Here is a 25998-nt window from a genome sequence, read left to right as displayed (position 1 = left end):
ATGGGTCAAAAAGTACAAATTTGAAGAGGAACAGCGCCCATTCTGTCCCAAATACACCTAGTACCGTTAATAATATTACATTATTATATTTTCGAATTGCACCACGAAGTCTCCCAACTTCAACTTAGAATTACACAAAAACGTAATGCAAAATGTAAGGCGGAATATTGGAAAATTTGAAGGAAATCGTATTATTATTAATAAAGTTACATTAGGTCGAAGTTGCCTGTTTTATGTAAATTGAATATTACGATCTACTCATCATCATCAACGGTGCAACAACCGGTATCCGGTCTAGGCCTGCCTTAATAAGGAACTCCTAACATCCCGGTTTTGCGCCGTCCACCAATTCGATATCCATAAAAGCTGCCTGGCGTCCTGGTCTACGTCATCGCTCCATCTCAGGCAGGGTCTGCTTCGTCTTCTTTTTCTACCATAGATATTGCCCTTATAGACTTTCCGGGCTGGATTATCCTCATCCATACGAATTAAGTGACCCGCCCACCGTAACCTATTGAGTCGGATTTTATCCACAACTTGGCGGTCATGGTATCGCTCATAGGTTTCGTTGTTATGTAGGCTACGGAACCGTCCATCCTCATGTAGGGGGCCAAAAATTCTTCGTAGGATTCTATTCTCGAACGCGACCAAGAGTTCGCAATTTTTCTTGCTAAGAACCCAAGTTTCCGAGGAATACATGAGGACTGGCAAGATCATTGTCTTGTACAGCAAGAGCTTCAAAGGTTCAGTCCTAGGATAGATCCCTGCGGTGAGACGTTTCGAGCGGAATAGTTTTTGAAAGCTGAAATAGGTTTTTTATTTGATCTGGTATCAGATTGGGTTGTATTTCCTACTTCTCACTTTGAGTCCGCACTTTTGGATCTCTCCTCTCCATTGCTACAAAAGTAGAACCGGTTTCATGAAATATTATTGAAAGCCTCTCACTTAATAATAATAATAATAATATATTTCACCACTTTGCTTATAAACATGACAAATATTCATTCCACATCATATTTCTTCGAAAAAAATACTTACGATCGACTGACAGACACCAATATTATTTGATAAATACTTATTCTATATAAAACTTAGAAGATTTGACTCGGTTGACAATGTGTTTGCTTCTCTCCCAATCTGAGCGAAATTGCTCTTGATCTCTACTCTGCTAAGCCTAATCGCATCCTAAGATTCTCCATTTGCTACCGATAGGAGTGACGCCATCAGAGAAATGTAAACTCACGTTTTCAGATAGAACGTCACGAATTACTATCGGAACAGTACGACGCGGTCAGATTCCTCTCACTGCCAAAAAATTATATTCTTTTCTATAAATAAAATTTCTTGCGTCCCGAAGTAGGTATATGTATATTTTCGAAAATGCCGAATATAATTTAGTCTTAGTCTTATATAAGTTGTTAAGTCGCTCATATCGATATGAAAAGCAAATTTAGTTAATAATACGTAGATATGAATCGAAGAAACACGGTGGAGTTTCGTGCGTGATATTAAAACGGGTCGCCGCATCGCATCGCCCCTAACCGGAGACAAATCAGTGCCTTTGTTTACTAGTTAACGCGATGCTGCAATGTCGGGGAAGTCGTGTACTAACCTTGACTATCAAAACGTTCTATTTCGAGCCGCAGCTGTTCCTCGTCCGCATAAAGAAAAGGCGAGAATCTGTAAATCGCCTAAGCACAGTAACAAAGTGAAGAGTACACAATCGAATTACAACTTCGATATGGATCAGTTCCAGAGCTGGGTCTCCACGTCCCTTTTCGACCGGATCCCGAGCTACAGGCCGTCATACCTAGTCGCATCCTACCACAGTTTCAACGCCCACAAAAACAAGTTCTTTGAGCGGACCAAACAACTTACCACGGAATACACCAGTAGCTTCAGCTTTGAATCGCACTTCATCGAATGTTCGTTGCAGTTTATCGGCCTCTGTATCGTAATCGTGCTATTGAAACGATTTTTAGGGATCAACTTGATTTCAAATCGCAGCAAACGATCCTTGTCGCGCGAAGATCAAATCCCTAGTGAAGAATATAACTTTCAGCTTTCGAAGACCCAGTCTGAAATCGAACGGGAAAATGTGGAAAGGCGTAACCATAAACCGAACAAATTCGCGAAAAAAGATATGAAAAAACGAAAATGGCAATCTGCAGGACCTATTCTGCTCATGCTAGCCGAAACCCGGCAGGAGTCAAAGTCTCCTATTCGAAATGAAGCTGTGAATAGTGCGGCAAAGGAGGAACAAATAGTTGAATTAATTATGTGTGTGTATACTTTTCCCACAGTTTCTGAGTCAAGACAATCGAGGTACACTTGCTTACGCCTCTTCCTTTCCAAATTATAATCGCGAAATGAAGCAAATGCAAAGATAAGTAAGTCTTTATCGAACTATTAGTACCACTTTTACCATTAACTGTAGCAGCACAAGAAGCCAAGTACAAAAAAATTGAATCCTAAAGGCTTAAAGGGCCTATGTTCGGTATTTCGAACCATGCCCGTTTAAGCATTTGTTACTTATTACATATGGTAGGTTCCATGATATAACTAGTAAATTCTTAGTCCCAGGGTACTTAGCATCAAACTTTGATCGTATGCGTGTGAAGTCGTCTTAAAAGTCCCGTGACTAACTAATAAGAGGCAATCTGTTTCATTCCAATATTGGAGTTTATTTTTAAACATGGTCTTCTCAAATAGCTATATAATCGCACCAATGATTCTCTAATAATTTATAACCTACTCGTCCGTGATTATTACCTAGATTCAACTCAGGTATTGATTTATAGCTGAGCCGACTGGTATTCGAAATCCAGTCTGTATCGTGACTGCCACCAGTGAGATTTGAACCAGGACCTTCAGTACGACAACTTAGTGCTCTAACCACTGAGCCAACCGAATCCAATCTTTTCTTGCTTACTCTAAATTTCTTTCCCTCTGTTCATTAATGGCAACGTCTTTCAATTCCCTCCACGGTTTTCCGAGAAACTTCTCCACTGTTTTATGACACGTTTTTTTAGGGCGACCCCCTTATCAGCAGAGAAAATGCAGACATGAATTGAAGATAGCTTAGGGCTTTTGAGCAACACTTTCCATGTACTATTCCCTTAGTAGCACAGTGAGAACATTACCGCGAAACCGCTTCAAGTTGATGTTGGTGTTCAGCTTCTAGATTCTGGACAAAACAGCGACAGCAGATTTAATGTTAATGCGTCAATCGACATCATCATTCCTAAATATATAAATTTACCAATGTTTTCAATGCTCTGTTCATTAATACAATAGGAAGATTAAGAACCATGGTTTAGTTGATCTTTGTGTTAGGTCCAACTTTGCCTGCCTCCTTCACCAGATCTATTATAGAATCATTTGGCCAAGATCCACGATTCGGTGAGAGAGCAAGCAGATATCATCAGCGTTGTCGAGGTGTTGGCTGAAAGTTGACAAAGTTCGTTCATCCCTCCACCCCCTCCAATTAAGGAAGACCGATAATGAGAAGAAAGAGTATTATTGATAAGGTGCAACCCCGCCAAATCCTGCTTTGGACTTCCAATTTCTGTGAAGTTTTACCTCGATCCAGCACGTGCTAATTTTCATATATCACTCTAATAATAGCTCTTAAGGTCCCCGAAATCACTCTCCAGTGCAGAGCATTCCAAATATCGCCTCTCTTCGCGCTGTCAAACCCCTTCTCAGAATCAATAAAGAGCATGTGGTTCGGTCGCCAAACAGTTCCACAATGATCTAAAGGGCTTTTATGTATTCAGTACAGAAGAATCCGGAGCGAAAAACAGTTTGCTCTTTTTTTATCCTTGATGCGTTTTTATCTAACATCGACAGCAGTAAGCACGCAAATATCTTGCCAGTTTTCAAACTCAAGGCGGATGCCCTTCTTTGGAAACATCATGATTATCCCCTTCTTCCACTCGCTGGGGGAACATCTCAGATTGTCAGGATTGCAGAGTAGAATAGTTATCATTTCTGATGCTTGTAATCTTCTCCAATAATAAAAACGCGGAACTCTTTCTGAAGATTCGAGTAAATAGTTCCTGAAGTATGTATCTATCCGAAATAAATTTTTTTTAGGAGGAAAAGGCACGTGTTGTCATTAATTCTGCAGAGATTGCAGGCGCTGCACGGAAAAGTTTCATAGTGAAACCGTCAAGGCTTTACTACGTTTAGTCGTGCTGTAGGCAAGGATCAGTCCGGAACCATATGTTACGCTGGCTCACCATATCACCAACGAGAGGTGGAATTTCACCGGATGTTATATGAATGAACTGTAATGACGTGTTTGTTTCACCTCTTCAGCTACTCATTATCGTGGATGGGAAGCTTACCGTTAACGTTTCTCACACGACCATCAAAAGGCTTATGACCATTTGCAAGCTCTTTCGTGATGCTGTTGTTTAGAGTTTGTGCCGCTTGCGTAGTAATAAAGTTCTCCCAATACTGACCGACAGGCGAACCACGTGCACAGTCTATATTGAATCTGGGGTTCCAACGTTCTGTTCCCATGTGAGCAGATTCAATAGGGACACTCAAGCAGAGATAATCTACCATCAGATGATGGTTCCTTTCGAGGCTAATATCGGTACCTCTTTCATAGCCAGGATTTAGAAGATAACTTATGAATCTATTTTCAGCAGTCGTGATCAGTCGCGGAATAGTCGATCTGATTAAAAGTTGTTTATCGGTTAGTAGAAACAAAATTAGCCTTATCGTAGGTCCTAGGTTCGAGCAGTGTGCCATCGATGACGGGGCGGTGAAAAAGTTGCAGTGTGTGTGACATTACCCAATTGAGATGATGTATAACCAAGACCGGAATCTTCTTCTCGTTCGAGTTGCAGAAAACGAGAATTGTGGCGGCCCTGAATACCGTTGCCGAGGACCGTGCGCTCATTCTAGAAACCAATAATCCATTTCGAACTGTCAAAAGTCGTAGCCGGAAGGTCAGTCCCTATGGGGCGTCATTGACGCTTCAAGAGCAATAGATTTTATAAATGTGCAGGCGACTACTCCAGAAGCAGACAAGCAGAAAATAATAACAATGGTTGGAATAGCAAAACTTGGATATAGGTCCTAAGCGGTATTAGAGGACCTCATTTCAAGACTGTAACGGTACACTAGGAGGCAATGTTACCAGAATTGCATTTGCTCGGGATTGTTACCCTGTTTTTTTTTTATAACTGAGTCCACTGACATCCAACATCCAGTCATGATATAAGTTCGTCTACCATTGGTGAGATTTGGACCGCTAGCAGCAACAATAGCATGAAATACTTGTAGTGCTTTTTTAAACCCCAGTTCGCAGGGGCGTTGGCGTGTAAGCGACAAGGTGCCTGATGACAACCTTATTTGCAGCCGAACTAATACCGCTTAAGTCGCCAGTCGCAGATTTGCCCATTCTGAAACTCCATTTGTATACTTCTGCGAGATTATCGTATTTCATAGGATATACGTTTACAAATCTATCCGCTTTCTTGAATATTGGAGGTATCAAGACTTTCCACCAGCCATTACGTACTTTTTCTCTGGCTCACTGAGAAATGATCCACCTTCTTCGATTAATTTTACCAACACAACTTCTGCCTTTAATACTGCGTATGAGATAATTGCAATTATTAAGGTTTTTTGTAAAACAAAACCTCATTAAAATCGGTTTACTGTCTGTCTGTCACATACACTTTTCTCGGAAACGGTTATAGCGATTGACACCAAATTTGATGGAAAGGTGAACGCTCACTTATACAGTGATTTACAACATTCTACTTCGAGTGTAGGGGGGGGCTCCACACATGCATGGGTTGTAAATCTTTTTTTAACCAAATATATCAAATATTTGTGAAGTCGGTCTTAGTCTTGACATTTGTTTGAAAGCTGGGGAGTACATTCCCAGAAACTACCCAATCCAAAAATCTGAAAAAATTAAAGGGTTTCCACTATATGATGCCTTGGCTCCGAACCTCATACCGAAGTCCAGAAGTCCGATACCGGTATACCAAAGTTAATAATAGAATATTACTATAATTTTTAGTAATTGGTTGTAAAACCCCCCTTAAGGTCATCCTAGGATCACGAAATTTTGCAATGTAGGCTATAACATAGAGCATGATTCTACCAAGTTTAGGGGAAATCGCACTATTACTAACAAAGCTATAATAGGTCTGCTTCTTCAAGACTTTGAATATCAGTATCACGCGAAAGTGGATATTCTCACATATGCATATATTATGTGCTAGTTTTAATAGGACAAATGTCCACTCAAACTTTTCATACCTGAACCCAGCTTCCGGTTTTCCGGCTTGTTATTGTTGCATTCAGTATGAAGTCTTTACCTCTGTAAAAGCTTGTGTTGGATTTATATCTATCTCGTAATCATTCTACTGTGGCGTATGTGATCTTTAGTTCGTCGTGTGTTATATTTCGATTATTGTCACAAACTTATAATTATTTAATTTGCGAAATTTTTGGCGGTTGTTCTATATATTTTTTTCCTGCCAAAGCAAAACCTTATTAAAATCGGTTTATTGTTTGTCTTTTTTTGGGTGAATGAAATCGGTCATAAATACCTATGTAAAATCTCCCATATTTAACCTCACACCCTCTATGAGGGGCTACCGTCCAGCTTATTTAAATCGCATTAGTTGCTACTAAATCTACTGGAAAAAGGGTGCTTATAGTGGCATTCATTATTGATAAAACCCTCAAACTACTTGGTAAAGATTTCAAATCCATCAATAAAAACTGTATTTTTTAAACTCTTACTGAAGAAAGGATGAGGTAACTAAAGATGACTTCTACAGTCATCTTGAAACTTTGCAAATGTCACTACTACATAAAAACATTAAAATAATGCATGGGGTTTAATGCTTAAATTGGAAATGAAGTCGTGCAGCGAGGAACAACAGGGGAATATAGCCTTCACAAAGCCAGTAATGACTATAGACAACGCTTTGATGCCTTTGCTCGTAATATGCATTTGATAGGAAGTTTCACATGATTCGCACAATATTGTTACTGAGGCTCTCATTCTCGGACTGGTTTACGAAGCCCCCTTTACTTGAAACCTCGACTGACGATTCGGTACGATATATCGGCAATGTAAAATAAAGAAAAGAACATTAGGGACCCATAACTTTGTGCGAATTAGCCGAAAATACGAATAATCGGTATACGAATTAACGAGATTCCACTGTATACAATTGGCGATGGTGGTGGTGTCCTCGCTAATTGTCATTACTACGATCTAAATTAATGTCACACATGTTTTTCCAAAGTGATTTTCCTCGCACTGTCGACCGCCTAAAGCTGTTCGTCCCCCTAAGAATCGCTGCTATCTACCTGGTGTTTCTTTCTCCAGGTACTCCGATTTCATTCTCGTTCGCTTTCGACCGCTTTCTTTTGTCTGGTTAGTGACACTTTTAAACTTCTTAATCTCTTGATGCTCTCGCTCCAATTTTGAGTTTCAGTAATTTCTCTTTATCCGGCAGTGAATCCCTTGAAAGCACTAGCTTCTTTTCGTTGGAACCAGCAGAAGTGGTCCTTAAGTGGCAATCTGCTTTTCTACTATTACTTAAAGGATGTGATCTCCGCCTGTCGTTCTCCGATGGTGGCTTTCAATCCGAGGGCGGACCTCAGGCCTTTTTATATCCTGTGAAATATTTCAGAAGGAAGGATCTCCTTTCTGACACTCGGTTCATCTGTTATTAAGCATTCTGACTAAATATTCTTCCTACTGTTGTATGTATTGTGGTGTCTTCGCTAATAGTCGTTACTATAATTTAAATGGACGTCGCACATATTTTTCCAAAGTGATTTCGTTACAATATATACAACGACCTATTAAAACTAAGGAAGATCAATATGATTTCCTTTGGAGAATAGTTAATAAATCGGGAAACCGGAAGCTAAACGCTTCAGGTATGAAAGGTTTTGTGTACTGCTTATATAAGCATATCTGAAGTGGCATTTATCCCATTTGTAGCTATCTCGTAATGTTTATGCATTTAGTTTGTCTGACCGTTCACTTTAATATAATACTGACATTCAAAGTTTTAGAATGCAAGAAATGCACAGAAATGACAATTTTGACATATATTAACTCTGTGTGCGATGTTCTCCAAACTTGGTAGTATCATGCTCTATAGTATAGTCTATATTACTGCAAAAGTTTATGGTTCTAAGACAAACTTGAGGGGAGCTTCCAGTCAATTTTTAAAACAATTAAAATTAAATTTACTAATAAATATACTAATAAATGCAGTAATATATTATTTTAAACAGGTGTTGGTATGGAGAGTATTTTGAGGCCTAGATATTATGTGAATGGGCCGCCAAATTTTTTTCAGATATTTGGGTTGAGTAGTTTCTGAAAACAGGTCCTTGAAGTAACTGGCTTCTTTTAAACCCTTGCGCTCCTCCCCTTTGCAAGCAATGACGCATTTAACAGGGATTCTGGAAATTACCATAAATTGGATACCCCACATGGCAATATTCAAATGTTACAATTCCTTTTGAAAGTATGAAAAGTAAGGAATTCTTCCTGTGATTTCGAAAGGTATCGGAGCTCGTACGCGTTACGCTCGCTACCAGTAGTAGTAATATAACTAACAATACGCAAATTCCAAATCTTCAAAAACATTTAGCGGACCAAACATCACCATCCATAAGTTTGCAAGTGCGTTAGGGTTTTCTGAGCAGACAAGCAAATTTCCTTCGATTTGTCTGAAAAACCGACCCTCGATCGGATCGGCGGCAAGCACTTGCAAACTTACATAAACCAAACTGAACATTCTATCGCCTCATTTGAATGTGCAATTTTTTGACTTTTGGCAAACATGTGGATCCGACATTATGTTTATCGATCCGTTTCCATGATTTCGCAGTCAGCCAGATTTTTTGACGCCCCTTCGAGATGTTACCAAAGAACTGAGTGGCCCCGAGAAAAGAGTATTTTTAATAACGACCCAATGCTCATCAATAGGACTATTCGAGGCATCTGCGGTCCGATCAACAAGATACTTCTTCTTCCACTGTCCAATGACAGCTGGTTCATACAAACAGTCGTTGTTGATGTAGAATTCGGGATGTCGAAATTCTTCAACCCCAAGGATTGGGAATGAAGGGAAGCAATATTTTTTTAATTTATATAGTTGAGCTTTTAAGATAATTTCAAGTAGTACCATACCATACCAAAAAAAAATCTGCATTTGCTTTCATTCGTTGTTTAAATGGCAGAAGACCATTGTTTAAGACTTTTAAACGTTGTTCCTGGTGTTTGCTGTCTTCCACAAGTGCAAGGGTACAGGGCTTTTGTTCAATACCACTCTCCAAATCATCGCTGAATGAAGTTGTTTAATAGTTATTTGAACACAGGATGGGTAGTACTTTTCTCCTGATCGTCGTCGAACGGAAACAAACTGATCTATCAAAGCATTGAAAGTAGATTCATCACTAAACAGGAGCTAAGAAACGAAAATTAGCGGCAGTTTCTTTTTGCAGTAGCAAATGCTTTGAAAATACTTTTCATTCAAGTTCTACCTTTTCGCAATGAGATTTGGTGAATGTTTTTTAATGCTTTGCGAAATTCAAATGGATCTTATACATCGTCTCTTTTGAATTTTTGCCTTTTTGTGGGCGTTTCAGCACATCGACGTTTCAATGTTCGAGTGGCCAACAATACTCCACTAGTCTCCAAATTTGTTTGGGCTTTCTTAAAAATTACTTTGTGGTTTTCCAACAATTTTCCAACCATAATCCGGTCTATTCTCCCCACGATTTTGCGTTTGTCCCTACAGTTCGATCGTAGACTTGGTTGGTCGCTCTTTCCTCCATGAATATTTTTAGCCTATGTAGAAACTTTACTTAAACTTACCCCTACTAATAAGGCAATTTTTCGGTAATTATTACGTTTACCACGAATGAGAACAACAATGGCTCCTTTTTGGTTGCTGGAGCATCAGCTTTTCTGCCCATACTGTCACGATTTTACTACAACTTGAAGAAAACGCACAAACGCTTACCTTTAAAACTGTTGAAATCTATTGATTTAATAATTGATCTTATTGATGTCAAACGTCTTCACAATAAAAATCGCCTGTGTAACCAGTGTATGATAATGCTACAAACCACGACAGGCAACGATATTCTATTACATTTCTATTCAGTAGCACTTTTCAGCGTGAAGCAAAACATAACATTAGTTTTTCTAACGTCAGCAGGGAGTATAGGAGTGAACAAATAATAAGAAGCTAATGCGTATAAAAAAATATACGCATAGTGGGTCACAAAAGTCTACACACCTATAAAACTTTCTTTTAATCACTACTGTATACGTGAAAATGAAAGAGAAGCAGTGGAAAAACAATTAATCTATTATTTTCAAAACTATAGCCTCGAGACTAGTCGACAAAAAATAAATACGCTACGAGCAAATAAGTGAAAAACAAACAAAACCAAGTCGGGAAACCGGAAGCTAGACGCTTCAGGTATGAAAGGTTTTGTGTATTTCTTTTATAAAGAGATTTGGGTGTGCATTTGTCCCATTAGCATGTAGCACGTAAAATATGCATATATTATGTGAAAATAGCCACTTTCAAGTGATATTGACATTCATAGTCTTGAATTTGCAGAGGAGCGCAGATTTGACCTAGTATAACTTTGTTAGTAATATTGCGATTTTCACCAAATTTGGCAGGATCATGATCTATACTATAGCCTACATTGCCAATTTTGTGATTCTAGGGTGAACTTAAGGGGGGTTTTCCTGTCAATAACTAAAAATTATAGTAATATACTATTATTAACTTCATTTGAACAGGTATCGATATGGAGGGTATTTCGGAGCCTAGGCACCATATAGTGGCAGCCCTCTGATTTTTTCCAGATTTTTCGGTTGAGTAGTTCCTGAGAATGGGTTCGTTGAGGAAATGACCACTTTCAACCCCCCGCACTCCCCACCTTTTCAGCAAAAGTCAAAACTAACACCGGCTTCGAAAAGTACTAATCGAGACCTTTAATTTGATATCCCACATGACTATATTTGATGAAAAAAAAATGTACACCCCCATTTTGCATGTATGGGGACCCCCCCCTTCAATTCGTCGTAAGAGGATGTAACTCACTATATGCGTGAGCGTTCACAGTTCCCACCTTTTTACCAAATTTGGTGTCAATCGCTACAACCGTCTCCGAGAAAAATGCGTGTGACGGACAGACAGACAGACAGACGGACAGACAGACAGACGGTAAACCGATTTTAATAAGGTTTTGTTTTACAAACAAAACCTTAAAAAAATGCATCCGAAAAGTCTTTACACAGCCATAAAACATAATAACTTTTTCTTTGTAAACTACGCAAAATTATTAAACTAGAATTTGGTTGCATTTCCGTTGTTTTCCAGGACACACGGTAGATGGCATGTTCAAAATAATTTTTGAAGTGTATTCCGCGGGAATTAAGGCCCATTCCTCTTGTAATCTGCGATGTAATTCAATCTTTGAACTTAAACGTTTTATCCGGGTAAGGTATCCGGCGGCCACAAATTTTCAATATTGTTCAAATCGGGAGACTGGGGCAGCTTTTTGACAACTCTTGGACAAGTACAAAAGCCATTCTTGAATTAATCGCGCTTTATGTTTGGGGTCCGGATAGCTGAGTGGTTAGAGCACAAAGCTGTCGTACGGAAGGTCGCGGTTCAAATCTCATTGGTGGCAGTGGAATTTGTATTGTGATTTGACGTCGGATACCAGTCGATTTAGTTGTGAATGAGTACCTGAGTCAAATCAGGGTAATATCTCGGACGAGCGCAATGCTGAGCACATTGCGGCTATATGGTACTATAATCCTGTAGTGTACCGTTACGGTCTTGATTGAAGTGCTCTAACACACTTCAAGGCCCTGATCCAATATGGATTGTTGCGCCAACGAATATTATTATTATACTTGTGGTCATTATCCTCGTAAAAATAGAAAGTCCGCTGAATTCGTCAGAGCCGATAATATTAAGTTTTTATTCGTCGCAAAAACTGCTACACTCCCGAGCAAATTCCAATCGTATTTTACGGTTGAGTTCACTGATAAACAAACTGCCTTCATCCAGATCGGGCCGGCAGCGTGAGATCTTGAGCTGCATAGCAATGCAGGCAACACAAAATATATGGTGGCAATGTCAACACCAAAAACCAACTAACCGACATCATCAACCCGCACTGGTCAAACGGGAAGAATAAAGATAGAAGACTACAACTTTGAGACCGTTGACAATTTCTCCTATCTATCCGCGCATGGCTGTTGGCAGCCAAGAGAGTCTATTTCAGCTTACGAAAACTGTTTCGTCCAAAACGTCAAAGCTCTTACTGCACAAGACAATGATCTTGCCAGTCCTCATGTATTCCTCGGAGACTTGGGTTCTTAGCAAGAAAAATTGCGAACTCTTGGCCGCGTTCGAGAGAAGAATCCTCCGAAGAATTTTTGGCCCCTACATGAATATGGACGATTCCGTAGCCTACATAACGACGAAATCTATGAGCGATACCATGACCGTCAAGTTGTGGATAAAACCCGCCTCAATAGGTTACGGTGGACGGGTCACTTAATCCGTATGGATGAGGATAATCCCACCCGAGAAGTCTATAAGAGCAATATCTCTGGTAGAAAAAGAAGACGAGGCAGACCCTGCCTGAAATGGAGCGATGGCGTAGACCAGGACGCCAGGCAGCTTTTATGGATATCGAATTGGTGGACGGCGCAAAACCGGGATGTTAGGAGTTCCTTATTAAGGCAGGCCTACACCGAATACCGGTAGTTGCGGCGTTGATGATGATGATCACTGATAAATGGCTTCTTTCATGCAAACCGACGATTATACCCTTCACTTCTGATCAAACGTCTTATCGTTTTGATACCGTACCTCAGTCAGGTCGCGATACTTGCCTGTCAATTTGGAAGATCTAATTTTCGATTCAGTTTCACCTTTTGAAGGATACGGCGTGCTTCTCGCCACTTGGTTTTTTATTTTCGAGTCCGCTTTATTAAAACGCTGCACAACTTTCGTGACTGTGTTTCTTTTTACAGTAAGTAACCTAGCGATGTTTGAATAGGACACACCTTTTGCAGCGTGGAAAACGATTAGTTTACGCTTGTCTAAGGATAAGGATTCCACTTTGTGTGCGTTCACATTGTTTTCATTTTTCGGACACATTTACGACTAATTCAACAATGCAAAATATTGCAAAACGCAATCTGTATGCAGTGTGCTGGTGATAGCTAGTGCATGAATCATTTAATTTATTTCCAACACGCCTGAAACACCGAGACAAGCTTGAACATGCTGCTGTGCAAAGACTTTTGTGATGTAGTTTTTCGTTTGTTTTTCACTTATTATCTCGTAGCATATTTATTTTTTATCTCTAGTCTGGAAATTATGTAGTCGTAACTTATGGTTTTGAAGATAATATATATATTTTTTTCCCACTGTGATCCTTTCTTTTTCACGTTTACAGTAGCGATTAAAAGAAAATGTTTTAGGGTGTAAAGACTTTTGCGACCCACCGTATCATAAAACTACATACATTAAATTTCGTAGTTCGCAGAAATGAGCGGCATTCATAATTCGCTTCCACTGCATAAATACATGTGAAAAATAAATAAATTCGTAAATAAATAAGCAAAATATTTTTGTGTGGTAGTGTGGTAACTGCTTTTTATTAAAATTATTTAAAAGCCTATATTATTACTATATAACTACTATATATCAATCAAATCTTCGATTCTTGGACTGTTACCCTCCACCTCCAATGCCACCTCAACCTCTACTATTCAATATTACTCTACCCTGCACGACAAATCACATGCGAAAGCGAATCAAATTGGAAACTTAAGGGGGTCATGTGAAGGCCGTTTTTTTTGGCTTTTTTTAAAAATTTTTTGTGAATAATTGGATGAAGATACAAATACGAGTTTTTGACCATAGATTTATTAATATCTTGAGCGTGCATAGTAATTTTTCCAGCTCGATGGCATAGTTCGTTATGAAATACAGAGCAATTGATACACCTATCTCCAAAAAAGGTGTTTTTCTGCTGCCACACTAGAGGGCGCTGCGATCATCTTAAAGAAAAAACTAAACGGCATTTTAACGTGCAGACTTAACTACAGTCCGCAAACTAGGATTATTAAAAAATATTAAAAGCTAAATCTTTGGTGCAGTGTTAACCTTATTTTTGTGAATTTTGCTGTTTTTTACGGCTTTTTCAATGAAAAAAAAACTACAGAATAAATCGCAATTATCCTAGTTTGCGAACCGTAGAAATATGTTCGGAATAAGTCGTGAAAATTTCAAAGAATTTCGTTGGATAGATTTTGGACTATGGTGGCAGCCGATTTTCAACATACAATTTTGAGAAAAACGCAAAGTAAAATGCTATTTTTAGCCATAAAACCTTAACTGACCGTTAATCTGCTATACCTAATCCATAAACCTTAGGTTTCTTCAGGAAACACATGTACAGCCTTGGCTTCAATTCTTGTCCTTTTAGCGAAGTCATTCGGACCGATAAATACGATCTCTATTACGACGATCGACATAAATCTGGCATGTTACTTATCATGTGTTTGACACTATAACTCCGGATATCAAAAAATAACTTTGCCCACATATTCTACACTATATCTAGAGGCAATTCGCTGCAGCAAACAGTTCACTTGGCAGAAGATAAGTTGTTTAGAAAGGAGGAGTTAAATCATACACAGTTAGTTAGATCACACATGGAAATAGAACCACGACTCCACTATTAGTTGTTTTGCCAGGCACAGCAATTGTCTTTTGCAAAGGGGCAGATGGCGGGAAGCTTTAAAGTCTGATGGCATTGAAAGGGATGCAAATTTCGATAGGAACCTTGGCTTGTTTGATTCATATAGTCAAAGATCAGCACTGATGATGCCTCTAAGTCCCACCAACAGCAACCCAAATCATATCGCTAGCCATAGGGAATTAATAGGTAAGTCGAGTTTTCGGTTATTTCTGATTAGCTCTAGTCTTTCTATAATAATATTCGTTGGCGCAAGAATGCAATTGGATCAGGGCCTTGAAATGTGTTAGAGCACTTCATTCAAGACAGTAACGGTACACTACAGGATTACAGCACCCTGTAGGAGGCGATGTGGTCAGGATTGCGCTCGCCCGAGATTATTTCCCCTGATTTGACTCAGGTACTCATTCACAGCTGAGTCGACTGATATCCGGCGTCAAATTACGATACAAATTCCACTGGTACCAAATTGCAGAAGCAGGTTGAAGCTAATCATAAGTCAACTTAATTTGAGTAAAGACCGACTTACCTAGTAATTCCCTACGGCTAGCGATATGATTTGGGTTTGGTTGGGAGAAATTTATTCTTGTTGGTATAGATTTTTCAATTTTTCGTTAAATGTCGATTGTCTTGACTCAAGTTTGGGAAACGGAAATGTATAACGGTTTTGATAATACCTAATCTTTCACTTTCAGATCAGAACCAAGGGCGACAGTTAATGTGACTGAAGAAGTGTATCCCGAATCGCCTGACAGTAGTCTTTACGGATCAGATGAAGAACAGGAAGATGCCTCACAATATTGCCGAGGAGGATATCATCCAGTTGTTATTGGGGACGTATTCGACAATCGATACAGAGTTGTGCGAAAACTTGGCTGGGGACATTTTTCGACTGTGTGGCTATGTCGAGATATCATGTAAGTGAATGTCATGAGTTCTCTGAAAACACAAAACACTATAAATTATTCTTCATTTTTTAGAGACGAAAAGTATGTAGCCCTAAAAGTTGTAAAAAGTGCACCCCATTATACAGAGACTGCTGCGGATGAGATTTGCCTACTAGAAGCTATTCGAAATGCTGATGCTGCAGATCCCGATCGTGAACGGATTGTGCGACTGCTCAACCACTTCACAGTTCGGGGAGTCAATGGGGTGCATACATGCCTAGTATTCGAAGCTCTTGGATGTAGTTTATATAAGTTAATTGTTAAAAACAATTATCAAGGCCTCGCCATTCCACAAGTCAAAAGTATAATTAAGCAAGTTCTCGAAGGACTGAATTATTTGCACGTGAAATGTAGTATCATTCACACCGATATCAAGCCTGAAAACATCTTGCTCGTAATCGATAACGCTGCCGCTATGAATCAACAAATTGACGATGAGATCAACAGTTTGCGGGTTCAAGGCATGGAATTTCCCGATTCTTATAGTAAGACCGATTACAATTTTTTTTAATGTATTAAAACAATTAATTTTTTAATTCGCCCTCACAGTAAGTTCCATTGAGAAGCAAACAAAGAATCGCCAATGGCCGCTGTTGGACATCGCACCACTGTCTTCTACGCAACATAATGCATCATCTGAGTTAGAGACTACCGCAATAACATCTAAAGAACCTGACAGAAATCTGCCGCTAATGTCAACTGCCGGATTATTTGATACTTCTTTAAACAACGATTTAGCCGATAATCAGTTTAATTCATCCTTAGGAGCGACTGCATCTATCATCAACCGATATCGCACTGAGAGAAAGTCATCTACTACAAAGGTAATTTTAAAGCTTAAGAAACAGGAGTTCGTGTAAGAATATAAAATTTTAGATAAAAAGTATGACCACTCGAGGTAGATTTAATAGGATTTGACATTTGCTTTTTAAAGCTGTTTTCAATGTCTGTCTGTCTGTCTGTCACACGCATTTTTCTCCAAAACGGCTAAACCGATCCAAACGAAATTTGGTGGACATATGGGAACTATGAAATCCCACGCATACAGTGAGTGGCATAAATTTAGGTGGAGTTTAAAGGGGGGCTCCCCATACATACAAAGGGGGGATTCAAACATTTTTTCACCGGATATAGTTGTGTAGGGTCTCAAATGAAAGGTCTCGATTTGTACTTTCCGAAACTGACATTAGTTTTGGCATAAATTGCAAACTGCGTGAGTAAGGAGTCAAAATGTACGCACTTGAAGTGAGACCCTACCCAACCCTAAAATCCGAAAAAAATCAGGGTGGTGCGCCTAGATGAAATCTAGGCCTCAAAATATGTCCCATTCCGATATCTGCTAAAATAAACTTACTAATAGTATATTACTACTTTTTAGAAATTTACTGAAAAACCCTCCTTAGATTCATCTTAGGACTTCCGAATTTTGCACCAGAATAGAGGACAATATTTCGTACATACGTGCTAAATTTCGTAAAAATCTGGGAATTAACGCCAAAGTTATAGCAGTTCAAACTTAGCAATTTCGCGCGAATTTACTGCTTCCAAAGCCATGCAAATCAGATGCTGACGTCATAATTACTCGGAATAATTGACATTCGCGTGGAATATTAAAGTCGCATTTATGAAGAATCTATTTATCCGCAGCCCTTTTAAGGTTTTGTGTAAAACACTTATGTGAAATCTAATCTTCGAGAGATGTCCCATTCCGGTATCTACTCAAAAAATTTACTAATATATAGTATATTATCAACTTTTAGAAATTGACTAAAAAACTCCCCTTAAGTTCATCCTAAGTGTACTAAGTTATAGCAGTTCAAACTTATCAATTTCGTGCTAATTAACAGCATCCTAAGCCATACAAATAAGATGCTGACGTCATAATTAACGAGAATAATTGAAATTCGAGTGAAATATTAAAATTGCATTCAAGAAGAATCTAATTCTCCCTAGCCCTTTTTAAGGTTTTGTGTAAATACAAAACCTTATTAAAATCGGTTTACTGTCTGTCTGCCTGTCTGTCTGTCTGTCCGTCACACGCATTTTTCTCGGAGACGGTTATAGCGATTGGCACCAAATTTGGTAGGAAGCTCGGAACTGTGAACGCTCACGCATATAGTGAGTTACATCCGTTTACGTCGAATTTAAGGGGGGGTCCCCATACATGTAAAAGGGGGGTGTACATGTCATCAAATATAGTCATGTGGGGTATCAAATTAAAGGCCTCGGCTAGTACTTTTCGAAGCCGGTCTTAGTTTTGATATTTGTTGAAAAGGTGGGGAGTGCGGGGGGTTGAAAGTGATCATTTCTTTAAGGGGGCCATTCTCAGAAACTACCAAGCCGAAAAATCTGAAAAAAATCAGGAGGCTGCCACTATATGATACCTTGGCTCCGAAATACCTTTCATACCGATATCTGTTCAAAGAAAGTTAATAATAGTATATTACTATAATTTTTTGTAATTGGCTGGAAACCCCCCTTAAATTCATCCTTGCGCAGTGATGTAGGCTATAATGTAGAGCATGATCATACCAAGTTTGATGGAAATCGCATTATTACTAACAATTTTATAATACGTCGAAGTTGTTGCTTCTTTGAAAATTGAAGACTATCAATGTCAATATCACCCGAAAGTGGACATATGCATATATTACGTCCTACGTACTAAGAAATACACAAAACCTTTCGTACCTGAAGCGTCCAGCTTCCGGTTTCCCGACTTGTTTTTTATTAATTTATGTGTATTCTACATCGAGAACTCACAAGCGCATCGTAACCCTAGTAACTTTGATACATTAATGCTGTACCCAGTTCTCGGCGACATCTTTTGAATGAGTGGTGGGTTTGCCGGAGGAGCACTTACACTAATAGCACCAACCTTTGACTTATTATTTTTTGCCTTCCTTTGGACGAAGCTAAAGACGTCACCTACTGTTAACGTTAAAATTAAGACGTGTTTCAGAAGGGACTAATCAGGACTTGCCATTTCATATATCACTTATGCCGCTATAATCGGTATTTCATGTTTCCATACGCTCATCAATGCCAATAGTTGCAACTACTAGAGAGAGTAGATACACGGACAGACAACCTGCAAATTGATTTTAATCTGCTTCCGTTTTACATAAAACCTTGTCAAATGAATTTATTGATGAACAGGAAATAAACAAATATGTATATCATAACATAAGTGAATTTTCTTGATTTATGTAAAACAACAAACTTCTAAAACTTTCTAACTTAAATTGACAATAAATAATGTTTTGTATTTTCAGTCGTCGGATTTACCAATAAAAGACACAATTAAACCATCGATCCCACAAACTCAATCCTATACTAATGCAATACAAACGCTTATAAATAATAGCAACGTAAGGGTAAAAATAGCCGATCTGGGAAATGCTTGCTATGATGTAAGTTTTGTCTGGTTCTCGCCCGGAATGCGAATTGTTGTTAATTCCATTAACTTGATTTTTGATTGCAGTATCATCACTATACGGAGGACATCCAAACGCGGCAATACCGATCGGTAGAAGTTATTCTTGGTGCACCGTATAATTTCAGTGCAGATATTTGGAGTACAGCGTGTCTCGCTTTCGAACTTGCCACTGGCGATTACCTATTCGACCCTCATGCTGGCGAGAACTACTCTAGGGACGAAGACCATCTAGCGCATGTCATAGAATTACTAGGAGCAATTCCACCCTCTCTTATATTTCGCGGGAAGCATGGATTAAAATATTTTACTAGTTATGGTAACTACCTAATAGAATTGAACACTTATTGTTGAACACCGATAAAACTCAACTCGACTCAAAAGCTCATTATGATCTATAATAGATTTAAGTGAAACTAATACTCCGTTTCAAACAATTTCAGGAACCTTGCGTAACATAACAAAACTTAAACCGTGGGGACTGTTGGACGTTTTAATAGAAAAGTACGAATGGGACCCAGAGAATGCTAAAAAATTTGCCGAATTTCTAATTCCTATGCTGAATTACAATCCAATCTTGAGAGCTTCGGCCGCTGAATGTTTGAAACATCCATGGCTAAGCGATACTGACTAAAAACAAAATGAAAAAAACATAACGACTGACTTGAAAATTCGAAATTTTTATTAGCGAAAAATATTTAGATTAAACTATGTAGTTACGTACTTATCTGTAATTGAATATCAGTAAAATAACATATTCAACAAACTTTATTTTACCCAACTAATAGGAGCGGATTTGGAGAACGATTTGAATTGTGATTCTTGAAAAACGTTATTTCATGTCCTTTTTTGTTAGAAATTTTGTTGTTTTGGCCAAGCTAAAAGTTGTTAATTTATGGAAATTGTTGCTCCCTCCCGGAGAGAGGTTATACATATATAATTAGAATTAGCCATTAGTTCATATTATAACAATCAGTAGTTTGTCATATTCATGAACGTATTTTATCCATGGTTGAAATCTACCTACGCGTTATTAAAGGATGACTGAACATATCTTGTTTACAATGTTTGTATTTATACAACAAACACGGCATAAACTCTAGACAAATGAATCAGCATTGCTTTCGTAGAGTAGAGAGGAGCGAAACCCGTCAAATCATTTGTTTGCAACATTCAATTAGTTGGGTATTATAAAATACACAATTGGTTCTACAAATCATTTTAAATTATTTAATTCATGTAGAGTAAGAACAGTGCAGAATATTTATATGAATAAAAATAATTCTCACAATCTCTGAGTTTGAATCCTTGCAAGTCACAACACAGTCGATTTAGAACAACTCGTACAAACCTGAAATGATCGCCTCATGTAACACGATCTACAACTTAAGGAGCTCTTCCCGTGTGAAGGCTCTTTTTTCGTTTTTTTGGGATTTGTTTTAAGAACTGAATAAAAATGCAAATGTGAATTTTCCACTATATTTTTCCGAGTACGGTTCATTTGCTCCACGGCATGCTACATTCAGAATTTGGATATTATAATCCGTATCCGCCACTGAACGTTTTCTAGTTCGGTCCATAGCAATATTCCGAATGTATAAGCCAGTGAACGGCACTTCACAGGAATTCGAACAGGAGAGCGTCCTTCAGATCACCAATTCGAGCCTGGGTTGCTTTCAGAATATGTTCAACGCGCTTATTTTATTCTTCGCCGAGAGATGCGATTTCAGTACCAGCTTTACATGTCACAGACATTTCAGACAGGAGAGCATCCTTCAGATCACCAACTCGAGCATGAGTTCCTTACAGAATTCCTAGGTACTTGTAGAAGTCTGTCTCGGTCATAGTTCGGTTGCGTGTGGCTTGGATTCGACACTTGTCTAATCCAAATCCATCCGAATATTACGACTGAACATGTCTACTATTCGCAACAGAGTTCTAAGATGGTCGTCAGTACCAACATACAACTTGATGTCATCTAAGTACACCAAGTGTGTCTGTTCGCACTTAGCACGTAGGCCATACTTTATTACAAAACCATGCCCTCTAGCATCATTGAGTAACCATGAAAGGGGGTTCAGTTGCCATTCAAAACTAGAGGGACTCAACGAATACCCCTGGAAAATGCCTCTCCTTATATAAATAAGTTCTGAGGTATTGGCACTCTCACATGAAGGTACTGATAAGGTGGTGTACCACCCTTCCATGACTGTTGCCAAAAAATTTATTAGTTTCGGATCAATGCGATACAGATGTGGGACAACGATTAGCCAGGTATGCGGGACGCTGTCAAAAGCCTTAGCATAATCGATATAGTAACTAAAGAAGTCTCTTAGGCCTCTAGTTGCTTGTCATATAACTACTGAGTCGATAATGAGTTGCTTTTTACAATCCCTTGATCCGGCAGGTCTTCTACTCCTCGAACAGAATGTTGTTGGTTTCGAGGTGCGCATTGACCCTTGCACTAATAATGAACGTTATGGATTTGTAGAGGGTTGGTAAGCAAGTAGTCAGTCTTGTGTCTGCGGGGTCGTGCACCGTGTCTTTCTTAGGGATAACGAAGGTAATCCCCACAGTGAGGGAGGGTGGAAATTCCTCCGGCCGGCTAATGATCTGATTTATGGTGTGTGCCAACCGACCATGTATACTGGTGAACTTTTTGTACCAGAAATTTCGCACCCGATCCAGACCTGGACCCCTCCAGTTTTTCGAGCTGTTTATGGCTCGTCGAACCTCCTCTTTGGTAACAAGCCTTTGATCGCATGCCAGGCGTTGTATTATGGCGGGTGTCTTCGACGGTGATCCACTTAGCGTGCTGGATTCGTTGAGAGATCTGAATAGTTCGCTTGTTCCTCGCGTGTGTTGCATCTGGTCACGTCTGGAATGAATTTCGCCATTCCGCCGTAACCGACTGCATATGACAGAAAGGTTATGCTTTAGTGTGTCCAGGATTTCAACTACGGCGAACCGGAAGATTGACGTTTTAGATATAAAAGACTTTGTATTTCTCAATGTGATGAGCATAACGCAGTTCTTCATTGGCTGATAGCATCACATCCAAAATGAGGATATCCGCGACCGATATGGGGTTGAACCGATCGTGATAAAATTGCGAGTGAGACGTTTTCGATGGAATCGTCACGTAATTCGCGCTAACGAGAATTCACTTGCCAATATTGGTCTGAACATCGAAGTCGATGATAAACGACTAAAAGGCCGACCGAAACAATGGTGGCTTGATACGCTAGATGCGGATTTAAAACTCTCGCGATTACATCCTGATAAAATAAAATGGCGAAACCGATCACGACGAACCGATCCCGTTTGTTACCGCAACACAAGCTAATATTTCACGCGAATGTCAATTATTCCCTTTAATTATGACGTCAGCATCTTACAAGGCTGTCGTACGGAAGGTCGCGGTTCAAATCTCACTGGTGGCAGTGAGATTTGTATCGTGATTTGACGTCAGATACCAGTCGACTCAGTTGTGAATGAGTACCTGAGTTAAATCAGGGTAATAATCTCGGGTAATAATCTCTTACAGTGTACTGTAGTGTACCGTTACAGTCTTGAATGAAGTGCTCTAACACACTTTAAGGCCTTGATCCAATATGGATTGTTGCGTCAACGATTATTATTATCTTACTTGTATGGCTTTAGAAGCAGTAAATTCGCGCGAAATTGCTAAGTTTGAACTGCTATAACTTTGGTGTTAATGGCCGGATTTCCATGTGTGGCATGTGTATGCGAAATGTGTAGTCCTAGGATGAATTTAAGGGGGGTTTTCAGTAAATTTCTAAAAGTTGATCATATACTATTACTAAGTTTATTTGAGCAGATATCGGAATGGGACATATTTTGAGGCCTAGATTTCATCTAAACGCACTTTCCTGATTTTTTCCGGATTTTTAGGTTGGGTAGTTTCCGAAAATGAGTCCCATTGGGTCTTGTCCCACTTTAAGTGCGTACATTTTGACTCCTTACTCATGCACTTTGCCAAAACTAATAGTGGCTTCGGAAAGTACTAATCGAGACCTTTCATTTGATATCCTACACGACTGTATCCGGTGAAAAATTTAAACTCCACCTAAATTTATGTCACTCACTGCGTGCGTTCGTATCGGTTTAGCTGTTTCGGAGAAAAGTGCGTATGACAGACCGCCAGACATACAGACAGTGAATCGATTTTAATAAGGATTTGTTTTACACAAAACCTTAAAAATCATTAAGTGTCATTGAGTAGTTCTCAAAAGTATATATACATGTTTAAACGAAGAAATTCACGCTTCAGGTTTAGATTGGAGATGGTCTCCCCTTTACATTTCTATGGTCGCCACTGTACGTATATATGAAATACGTACATGTGGTTGTGAAATTTAATTTCTTAAATTGAACCGGATTGAAACTATACCTAGAACAATTTTTCTTCGTAAATGAGAATTCGACTTAGAGAGGGTTTATTGTAATAAAAAATGCTTCCGATTATGGTTAAAGCTTGGGGAAAATTTCAGGATTATAATCAAACATAATCTCTAACCCTGTCATCAGTGGATTTCTGACTACAAAATCAGAATCAAAAAGGATTATATTGCAGCGAAAAGTCTTCTCGTGGAGATTAAGGTAACGTCTGATGGCTTCGTCTCTGTCCTAATGAATCAAACCAACTGTCAGTCGATATGGAGTGATTAACAAACTGGACAGACCAAATTTATAATGAGGCCTTGACGGCATTTCAGGTCGGATTCACAGAATATGCTAAGATTCTCCCAGGCTAAAGATTCCAAACCTTAAGTTTACTTCGGCAACTAATTACATCATTGCTGTCGTTGACGGAATTTCAGGTGATAGTTTGGCAAGCGAGATTAATACAACAGAGGTTCATAGCTTATCTAAGTGTAATCTCGCGGTGTTTCTAGCGATTAAATTATTTGAAATAATTAAGACTAGCTTTTTCTGTTCGCTAGTGTTATGTTTTAAGCTTGTGAATATCAAGATTGCGGGAACCACTTGTTCCCTTCATCAGTGCTAACTTGTCCATATTTGGCAACAACAATTTTTATAAGTCCTCTATCTCTTTCCACATGTCGATCTTCTAATGGATTGAAGTGTATCTCACTAACGATGATAATTCACCTAACGTAATGCGATGTTTCATATTTGGTTGTAGCCATCAAAGAAGCCGACATTCTCAAAGGCTACGCACAGAGACTTATCACGAGCTCTGTCGAGGGGAGAAGCGACTCCACAGCCGGAAAAGGAAGCTTGGGAGAACCAACAGGTCTGTGTACTCGAAAAGCACAGGGAGCAACCGTACCAGGCGGAGGAAATCTGATTTCCGACAGAATGGACATATTGGAGCGATGGGTCGAGTACTTTCATGAGCTGCTTAAAAACCAGAACATCGGCAATTTGGAGGTCCCGCCAACTGAAGACGATGGGAAATACTGCCACCATCAAGTATAGAAGAAACAGCCCGTTCAATTCACCGGTTTAAAAATCATAAGTACCCAGGAGCCGATGGAATTACAGCCGAATTGGTTAAATATGGAGACGACCAATTACACCAAGCGGTTCATCAAGTTATGCTTAAGGTGTTGGACAGCGATTTAATGCCTGAAGATTGGCATTATCTGCCCCATATATAAAAAGGGAGATATCACGCAGTATAGCAATTATAGAGGTATCATGTGCTGAGTACCATCTATAAGATATATTCCGTTATCTTGCTAGGCCGGATAGCCCCATACGCCCAGAACATTATTCATCCATACCAATCGCACGAGTCAAACGGAAAGAATAAAGATAGGAGACCACAACTTTGAGACGATTGATAATTTCTCCTATCTAGGGTCGAAAATCACAACCGATAACAGTTACGACGACAAAAACTGCGCACGGTTGTTGGCTGCCAACAGAGCCTATTTCAGCTTATAAAAACTGTTCCGCTCGAAACGTCTCACCATAGGGTTAAAGTTCTTACTGTACAAGGCTATGATCTTGCTAGTCCTTATGTATTCCTCGGAGACTTGGGATCTTAGCAAGAAAAATTTCGAACTCTTGGCCGCGTTCGAGAAAAGATTCCTCCGAAGAATTTTTGGCCCCTTACATGAGGATAGACGACTCCGTAGTCTACATAATGACGAAATCTATGAGCGATACCATGACCGTCAGGTTGTGGATAAAATCTGGCTCAATAGGTTGCGGTGTGCGGGTCATTTAATCCGTATGGATGAGGATGGTCCACCCCAGGTCTATAAGGGCAATCTCTATGGTAGAAAAAGAGACGGGGAAAACACTGCCTGAAACGGATCGATGGCGTAGGCCAGGACGTCAGACACCTTTTAGGGATATCTAATTGATGGACCTCGGCGAAAAAACCGGGTTGTCTGGAGTTCCATATTAAGACAGGCCTAGACCGAATACTGGTTGTTGGGCCGTTGATGATGAATGTTTTCAAATCAAGCACCTCCTGCCTCTCTGATAACTTCAATTTTTTGGCACTATTATGTATGTGTACTACCCTTACCCGTCGTTGACAGACTCGAAATTAGTGTTGCTCCACTGCATAACATCATATGTATGTAGCAGTACGGGAATGACGAAGGTATTGATCGCCTTGATTTTGTTTTTCCCGAACAGCTCATTTTTCAGGACTAGATCCACACGTCGCTCGCATTTCCCCAGCAACTTAGATTTAATGGCTGCTACAGCAGGTATTGTTGTTCACAATATGTCAAGGCATTTGTATACGTCATCTGAATCCATCAATTTGGATGTCAATGCGAT

The 25998-nt window shown here is 39.3% G+C and overlaps 1 protein-coding gene across 1 annotated transcript; it reads left to right on the top strand.

The window, feature by feature from the left end:
* The first annotated feature begins 970 nt into the window (after positions 1 to 970).
* Positions 971 to 20500, top strand: LOC119649379 (SRSF protein kinase 3-like). The gene is made up of 7 exons (XM_038051497.1): positions 971 to 2280; positions 15522 to 15743; positions 15807 to 16258; positions 16323 to 16597; positions 19049 to 19186; positions 19258 to 19528; positions 19653 to 20500. The coding sequence occupies exons 1-7, from the start codon at positions 1589 to 1591 to the stop codon at positions 19841 to 19843; spliced, it is 2241 nt and encodes a 746-aa protein (XP_037907425.1). The 5' UTR covers positions 971 to 1588; the 3' UTR covers positions 19844 to 20500.
* The last annotated feature ends 5498 nt before the right edge of the window (positions 20501 to 25998 follow it).

Source organism: Hermetia illucens, chromosome 2 (genome assembly GCF_905115235.1).
Source record: "Hermetia illucens chromosome 2, iHerIll2.2.curated.20191125, whole genome shotgun sequence".
In the NCBI taxonomy this organism is placed as follows: domain Eukaryota; kingdom Metazoa; phylum Arthropoda; class Insecta; order Diptera; family Stratiomyidae; genus Hermetia; species Hermetia illucens.
This window is presented reverse-complemented; position numbering and strand designations above follow the sequence as displayed.